General features: G+C 38.9%; 2 protein-coding genes across 3 annotated transcripts; one reads left to right on the top strand and one right to left on the bottom strand.

Moving 5' to 3' along the window:
- The first annotated feature begins 42 nt into the window (after positions 1–42).
- tpgs2 (tubulin polyglutamylase complex subunit 2) lies at positions 43–3,065 on the top strand. The gene is made up of 7 exons (XM_058415234.1): positions 43–276; positions 499–578; positions 659–746; positions 1,360–1,491; positions 1,573–1,683; positions 1,815–1,978; positions 2,624–3,065. Exons 1-7 carry the CDS (start codon positions 198–200, stop codon positions 2,822–2,824), a joined length of 855 nt encoding a protein of 284 aa, XP_058271217.1. The 5' UTR covers positions 43–197; the 3' UTR covers positions 2,825–3,065.
- On the bottom strand, positions 2,653–8,121 carry aqp7 (aquaporin 7). Of its 2 annotated transcripts, none has more exons than XM_058415233.1 (6): positions 7,855–8,121; positions 6,047–6,173; positions 5,322–5,459; positions 5,120–5,238; positions 4,721–4,938; positions 2,653–2,789 (listed from the first exon to the last, which is right to left on the bottom strand). In XM_058415233.1, the coding sequence occupies exons 1-6, from the start codon at positions 7,972–7,974 to the stop codon at positions 2,774–2,776; spliced, it is 738 nt and encodes a 245-aa protein (XP_058271216.1). In that variant the 5' UTR covers positions 7,975–8,121; the 3' UTR covers positions 2,653–2,773. The 2 variants fall into 2 exon arrangements, with proteins under 2 accessions (XP_058271216.1, XP_058271215.1); XM_058415232.1 differs by lacking the exon at positions 2,653–2,789 and adding an exon at positions 3,233–3,978 and having other exon boundaries at positions 7,855–8,119.
- Between the last annotated feature and the right edge of the window lie 49 nt (positions 8,122–8,170).

Here is an 8,170-nt window from a genome sequence, read left to right as displayed (position 1 = left end):
TTCACCTTTTGGGAATCGACTCCAAGACTCGATTCCCAGTGACTGGCACATAACAGTCTAAGGCGTGGCATCGTAGAATCGACTCTTTTTATGGGATCAACTCCCGACCCCTTTTGTCTAATAGCCAATCCTAGCGCAGAAGGCGGGGTTTACCAGATTGCGGTGGGTTTTAAAAAAAAGGACACTGGTAGGTAGGAATGGAGGATGCGAATGATGAAAAGACGTGTTTCAAGTCGTTCTCGGAAAGACTTACCCTCGGAATAACCCGAGTTTTAGGTGTGTAAGGATTATGACTGCTTCAACTAAAATATGCGTGTTTCTTTGCTACATCATTCACCTCATCACTTAGTAATCAAGCATTGCATGAGCTGAGTGAGGTGTATTCTACATGGAAAGCATCACTATATATGTATGCAGAACCAATGGTTTAGTCTCCTTATTGCTCATCAACATTATTACTTAAATATGGATATATATATTTTTTCATTACATCCTCAGAAAGTCTTCCAGGTGTGTCAGATGTGCGGTTTGTTGAGAAGGAACCTGCAGAGAAGCGATGCCTCCTGTCATGGGAGCAGGTAAAAAAAAAAACAGTTATATAACAATAAGACATATTTTCTGTTAATAAAAGGAAAATATTTGCTTCTGTATCCTTCAGAAGAACAACTGCATTTTGCCGGAGGACCTGAAAGACTTCTACCTCACCACAGACGGCTTTACTCTTACATGGAGCTCCAAGCTGGAAAGTGAGTTCCTGGTTATTTACATTCATTCCCACATCTTTTATTCTGGTCAGGATCGGGAAACCAGATAACCCAGAGGAAGACGGCATGGATGTGGTGATAAACTTCTTGCACAGAAACCCCACACAGAAAACGCTAGCAGCATTGCTTACGCCTATGAAATTTAGCAAGATATCAGTGACAAAGTACATTACTGTGGCTAAATGCATTTTTTTAATAATCTGAAATATCCTTAAGAGATTAAAAAAAAAAAGACATTAATTCATTTTATTCCATTCTCAATAGCCATGGCAATTTTTTTAGCTTAACATTTACAGTTTTCCCCTAACATTCACAACTTGCTACAGAAGTATGGAAGATGTTGAAAAACTGTATGATTTTCTGCACTTTTAGACAAAACTGCATTCACCAAACATGCATAAAATTCATATCGTGCTACGGCACAGTACCCTGAAGGGCGGTTATGTTCACCCTGACCTCACAAACATTACTACCAGACTTTGGCCTTGCTGTTTTCTGTTGCACATCCGAACGTCCATCAAAGTGTTTTTTTTCCTTTCTTTTGTCAGCTAAGATGCCCTTGCTCAGTGTTGTTGGCAATAACTGTGTTTTACAGATGAGCTGGTCCCTGTTGGCTGCATGGTAATCAACAGTCTAGCAAAGCTTCGTCTGCTGGTGCAGTCCAACATTTACTCCCTCCCTAGTGCACCAACGTTAGCTGACCTTGACTTCAAGGATGAATTCGAAGGTATGGAGGAAATATTCCGAATATCGTTGCCAATTTGTTACAAAAACCTCATCACGTAGTATCCTTTTGTTAATTCTCTAGAATCAGAGGAACGAGAAGAGCCTCATTTTGACTCCCGTAGCCGAATATTTGAGCTTGACCCCTGTGGTGGAAATGGCAGGGCCTGTCTTGTTTACAAAGACTGCACTCCAGGTGAGCATCTGTCTGAAGCCCAACCTGGTGCACATGGAACAAACAAAGCAAATTGATGTAATGTATAAATTACCTGTTATGTCATTTTGTATTGTTCTTTGTACTACATCCTGATGGCTGGTGTTGTCAAGATGTCGTGGCCGAGCAAAGTGAAATATGGTTCCTGGACCGGTCTCTATACTGGCACTTTCTTACTTCCTCCTTCACTGCATACTACAGGCTGATGATTACACATTTAGGGCTGCCGGAGTGGCAGTACACCTTTACTCCATACGGGCCCAGTCCACAAGCCAAGGTAGGACTAATCTCTTAGTTATATCACCTCAGACAACATGAAATTATTTTAAAATTATTTTAAAAAATAATAATAAGTGTTGAGGATGCAGAAGATAGGGATAGGTGGAGAGAGACGATTTGCTGTGGCGACCCCTGAAGGGAAAAAGTGAAAGAAGAAGATTTAAAAATAAGAAGAAGAAAGGCTGGTGTATATTGTAAGGGCCTTGTTTTCAGAAGTTAATTACAAAAATAACAAAATTTGGTCCTATATTCTCTCTTTATTAATAAGAACTATATATGTTCACTATCTTTCAGTGTTAGTCAAACCGTTTTTAATAATCTGATGGAAAAAATACCAAACATTTCCACAATATACTGTATAACTTAAAGTAAGTAAGTAAATCACTGACACCCTGGAATTCACAGTAGTTCTCCAACAGTGAGGAAGTCCAGCTGTACAAACAGTTTTCATTGTTTGCAACTTCCCTACTGATTTCTCTCCAACTTCTCATTTATCACCTACATAGCTTCCTTCCCTCAGTCGTCACCCTTTTGAACTCTGAGCTAACCCGGCCACCCACACCAAAAATGTTTAGTTTACATATTGACCTAGCTCATTTTCTTTCTCACTCGCTATCTCACTTGTCTCTCTGTTTTAATACAGCAGTGGGCATCTCTTTATCAACCCCTTACCTTCCATGGTGACTCCGGTACGCCTGGTGAAACGTTCCTGAACAAGCTGGACCCAGACAAGGCTTTCCGCGGCAAAACCAAACCTCCTGCTCCCAAGAAGAAGCAGCCCAGCCAGACCCCATCAGGTGGAGGTCCTGCTAAAGGTCGGGGATCAAGAGCAGGCAAAGCATGAAGAGACAATCACACGGCCACTAGGGATAGAATATTTTATTTGAACATACTCAAATACTTGAGTTAAGAGTGCAATATTCTAGTTGTAGTGCATGAACACTGAGGTCAGATTAATGCAATGCATATAAGCGTCAGATTCTGTCAGTGATGAATGATGGAAAACATCCCTTTTACTGTAGCTTCGTTGCAAGCTGTCTTTCTTTTGTGTACAGTAAATCGATTAAACCTTCAACAAGTGTGTACCACAGTGCTGTTGAATTCTCAATACTGACGGCTCAGAAGGTGCTGAATCATTTTCTATAACAGCAGCTGTTCTTGTTGTAATATAAATCACAGTTAATTATGCATCATTAATACATTACTATTCTTTTAACGACAATTCAGCCACGTAATCTCACAAAAAAAAAAAACCCAACAGTTTTATGACAGACGTCAACATAGAGGGCTTTGTTTTTTTGGGGATTTTTTTTTTACATGTAACATTTCAAACATATGCAATTTATGTCTAATTCACTTGAAGAGACTATTAAACAAAGGGGGTGACTAGTGAGGGAATGACTTTCTATAACTAATCCAGCATTGTCATGTGCATCTGGGCTAGCCTATGAAACTTAAAATGTAAACTTAATCTGAAATATGTAAATAAAACATGTAAATTATGCCACCATGCAGTTTTCTGGTTCTTCCAGATGAACTGTTTTGTCCTGCTAATGTGGTGGCATAAAATTATACCATTATCTCAAATGCATTTGGAAATAAAATCTTTAAAGGAGGGGGGAAAAAAAACCAGTTCCTTCATTCCAGTTCATTCTTCAATGGTCATAATAATTGTTTGTCTAGTGAGTTTTTCTTTTTTTGGAACTTTTTATCATGGATCCAATCATCAGTCCACTGGAACTGACAGGAGCTGATTATATCCCTCGTCACTTTTCATGGTTCCAGTGGGACTCGACTTGTTAACAGTTCACACACTCATCAGTGTTGTCTTTCTTGCACTGATCCAGAGGTATACGCTCTGATGGTCCACTGGGCTCAGGTGTTTTATCCTTATTCTTAGGATGGAGCAGCTCCACAAATGCTTTATATATCAAAGCGCCAGTCACTCCACCCACTAAAGGTGCCACCAAGGGCACCCACCACCAGTTGTTACCTGCCCTGTGGGAAAGATGAAAGCAGAAATATATTCATTCTTTCCTGGCAAGTAAGTGCTATATCCTGGTCAGGGTCATCGTGGAACTGGAGGCTATTCCAGAACGCTGGGCATGAGGGGGAAGTACACAAAGATGTCCACTGCAGGGGCAATTTAGTATAATCAATTCACCTAGCATATTTTAGGCAGGAAACTGGTGAATCTGGATAATATGTTAAGCACCAAACCCAAGGTTACAAACAAATTTGCTCAATTTTTCACACCATAAAGATGTTTTATGCTTGACTTATAGACCGTAGTTTACAAAGGCATGATTGTGAAACCTTCAAAACACCTTGTGAAACCTGATAAAATGTGCAAAAGCTGATAAACAGGGCCTGTGTCTCTTAAATGATCTAAATAGCAGGTGCTTTTATATGTAGCTCTAAGGAATTTTCTGTTTTCTCATGTCTGTACAGGTTTCCTTCCACCTCCCAAAATCATACTGGTAGTTGGGTTAGCTATTCACAATTTCATCTAAAATTTCATTGCTCTGTGAATGAAAGCCCAAAAAGGGTATACTCCCGTCTCAGGTGTATAGACTCAAGATCCACCAACATTAAGCAGATGCTGAAGATTTGTGAATGATCAATAAATAAATACAGTATATTTTTTAACATCACTCACCCTTGCCTACAAACTGTGCATTATTCACATTATACATTATTCTATTTGCACTATACTACTTTCTTGAACTATTATACATACCTGAAAACTTCCACTCCCCAGCCCGCAATTGCTGTAAAGACTCTTGCCCCGAAATCTCGGGTGGGATTGATGGCGTAGCCACTGTTACTGCCCATGGAAACTCCAATCAGCAATACAAGAGCTCCAATAGCAAAAGGCTCTCCACCAGTTGGGGCAGGCTGGTTCTTCTTATCTGCCAGAGCCATCAGACATAGCAACAGCATGGCAGTACCAAGTACCTGAGTGCGACATATAGAAATATACTGGAAAATTCAAATTCTAAATGAAAGAATATTGAAGTTAGAAAGACTTTCTATCTCACAACATGGTCTTGAGCAATTTTATTACTTCTCTCTCTCTTACGTCAAAGTGTTTGTTTAGTCCCCAAGACAAGACAGAAGATTTTACCAGTTGTCTTACCTGATCCAAAAATCCAGTTTGTATTGAGAGATAAGGAGCAGGATAAGTCGCAAAGATCCCTGCTGTTGCTTTGGGTCCAAACACTGTGAAGTTTCCTCCACAGTAGTGATATATGGAATCTATAAACAAGCAAATATTTTAGTAGTTATTAAAAAATTCTTTATCATTCAAGGTTTAAAGCTGAATGTGCATGCTCATTCACCGTAGTACAGGGTGTAAATTGTTCCCGCAGCAATAAAGGAGCCCAGAAATTGTGCGACTACATAGAGTGGGAGCATCTTCCAGCTCAGACGGCCAAATACACACATAGTAAACGTCACTGCTGCATTCATGTGAGCACCTGCGTAATAAGAACAGAACACATGCTTATTTATGACATGCTTTGATGGCACTTTTGGTACTAACATCCATTCCACAACCAAAGTCACAGAGGTCAGACTTTTCTTCATTGCCCTGCTGCCATATGACTGGCTGATTAATAAATATGAAGGTTTTCATAATAAAGTGGACATTCAGTGTACATTTTTTAGGATTGGAAAACTGTAGTACGAGAGAAATAAAACACCATCTAAGTTTGTGTCTGTTGTCATGATGGACTTATGCAGATAGTATACAACTCTACAGTACATACTGTAGGTTTAGTAAAACGTTACTGAAATTTTTTTAGTTGGACATTAGAAAATGTACTTTTATTTACATTTATTGTGGCAGATGCTTTTAACCAAACGAGCGCAAGAAAGTAAAAGGTAATAGTAAATGCTGCCACTTACAGTAAACAATGCCATTTTATAATCTTATCAGACTTGGAACAAGATTCCAAGCAAAGCTCTCTGATCACTTTAACAGATAAGGAAAAAAAACAAAGCACAATGAAGAAGAATACCTAGATAAACATGTAACATGCACACACATGTTACAGCAGCTTACCTGACACTTTCCCACCAGCATGTACTCCCATCGCTACACCAAGACCAAAACCCAGATTAATGCTCAAGTAATCTCCAAAAACACCCCCTCCTGTGACCACCTGAGCAACAGAACCTAGACCAAACACCTGAAAATCAAACAAAAATTCTCAGAGCCGAGGGTAAACGTCCAGATCACCAGATGATAACAGGTGACAAAACAAATGCAGTTCAAGGTACAGTCAGTGGCTAGAGACCAGATTGTACAGATTTGAATATGTCACAGATTATATTAAAATGTAAAAGTTCTACAGATTGTTAATGAATAATAAAAAAACAATTACAGACCCAAAATGTGCATGAGTAACTTTTTTTCTTTTTTTTTTTAACTACATCATGTAGTTTCGTGTGCCTGTCTTCTACTTTTCTCTAACGACTTTGGCACATTACACCCACGAACCAAATATTAACAGGGGAGATTTGTTAGAAACAGCAAACCATGTTTACTCGCCATTACCCTTCCAAATGAATCTCCGATAACTTATATACTGCTATGAAATTTTATCAGTCCTGTAACCAGGCTTTGAAAAACCGATTGTGTTATGGATTTCACAAGTCAATATTCCCTTAAAAAACAGCATACAGGCGAGCATATGCACATATTTTCAAGCTTGTGACTAGCTAAGTGTACAAAAGATAAGAGATGTTCTAGCTATCAGTTTTCTATAGTAGCAACTCATTCACAGAGACTTGAACAACAGACATGCCATACAATATAAGCCTAGTAATAAAGACATTTTTAAAAAGTGTATGTGTGTGCTTATTTAACAAAAAAACCAAAAAAAAACAATGTATAATTGTCAAGGCTTTCTAGTGTCAGCACCGAGTAATACTCCACCGCAGACGAGACTTCAAGACACTTTAGCATCCAGTCATGAAATTCAGAAATATCGAAAAACTATCAAGAATCAGGCCAGTTCATCATCAATCCTACACAATGTATCTGACATCTATCCGTGTGCTTTTGACAATGGGTGAGCCACCAGACAGCCATGATTTTACCTCAGTAAAATCTTTTAACATGCTAATGTCAGCAAAAACTTTTAAATGAGCCTTACTGAGAGAGTATCCCGAGAAATCCATCTAATATGAAAGAGCATGCTGAGGTAAATTTCATTAACCAGCTATATTTAAGTCAGGCCTGCTTTCGTTGCTAATGGCAGCTTAGACTAGCATCAATTCCAGTAGCTAACATGCTAATAACAAGCTAAGCATGGCTGCTTTAAAACAGATATTGTCTTCTAACAGTTTTTAAATAAGTGATAAATGTTAGTTTACACATAAAAAGCAGACGTGGCTAATGTCGTCAGTTAAAAATGTTAACATTTTAGTGTTTAGTATGTGAGTAGTAAAAGAGTAGCAACATTTTTCCTTTCCGTTGAAAGCAAAATTCAGCACATTTCAACTAGATACTTCCTCTTTTATTTGGAGAGGATTTTTGAAACATTTTCTTTCATTTGAGGGGTTTCCCACCCCTAGATGTTATTCTGGATGTAAAGATGAATTGCATTCTTTTGCTATATAGGGAAAATAAGTTCTTGTGGATTTCTCTTCGCTGCTACAAATAGGCTTTTGACAAACTCTATGTCGTGCATGCATGACTGTATGTGAATTTTTAAGTCTGTGTGGAAACGTTGCAAAAAACCGATTGCTTTCAAAATGCATAGCTGAAAGATTATATCTAAAACTCAATCAGAATGAGATGATAGGTGGTAGAATGGTTATGTGGTTTTACGAAATGTGTTCTTGGTGTGAATTGAGTCATCGTACCATCATGACAAAAGTGCTGAGAGTTTCTGCTAAGCCCACTCGAACATGCTTCTTTCTAATCCAGCATGAGGTTCTTCTCCTGGCCTTATGCGTCTGCTCAACCTTCCCCTCCTCCAGCATGCTTGTGTGCTCTTTCTTTTTTCCTTTATCTCGCCTTCTTTTCCTGCTATTAGAGTGCTACTCGAGTGTTCCTGTTGTAAATCGCTTACAGATGTTGTACATTTCCCATAAGTGTTCACGTGGTAAACTGTGTAGAAAGCGTCGTCCTTATTGTCCCTCCCCGTCACACACCCCCAAAACAGCCCTATAGCCTTCT

The sequence above is a fragment of the Hemibagrus wyckioides genome, linkage group LG18 (genome assembly GCF_019097595.1).
Source record: "Hemibagrus wyckioides isolate EC202008001 linkage group LG18, SWU_Hwy_1.0, whole genome shotgun sequence".
Lineage (NCBI taxonomy): Eukaryota > Metazoa > Chordata > Actinopteri > Siluriformes > Bagridae > Hemibagrus > Hemibagrus wyckioides.
This window is presented reverse-complemented; position numbering and strand designations above follow the sequence as displayed.

Bases quoted from the DNA above. Each gene is read 5' to 3' on its own strand.
- tpgs2 (XM_058415234.1), top strand. From the start codon at position 198: ATGGAGGATGCGAATGATGAAAAGACGTGTTTCAAGTCGTTCTCGGAA. The intron at 747-1,359 runs GTGAGTTCCTGG...TGTGTTTTACAG, and splicing joins ATGGAGCTCCAAGCTGGAAA to ATGAGCTGGTCCCTGTTGGC. The intron at 1,979-2,623 runs GTAGGACTAATC...GTTTTAATACAG, and splicing joins GGCCCAGTCCACAAGCCAAG to CAGTGGGCATCTCTTTATCA.
- aqp7 (XM_058415232.1), bottom strand. From the start codon at position 7,974: ATGCTGGAGGAGGGGAAGGTTGAGCAGACGCATAAGGCCAGGAGAAGA. The intron at 5,460-6,046 runs GTAAGCTGCTGT...CTTATTACGCAG, and splicing joins TGCTGGTGGGAAAGTGTCAG to GTGCTCACATGAATGCAGCA. The intron at 4,939-5,119 runs GTAAGACAACTG...TGTCGCACTCAG, and splicing joins AAACTGGATTTTTGGATCAG to GTACTTGGTACTGCCATGCT.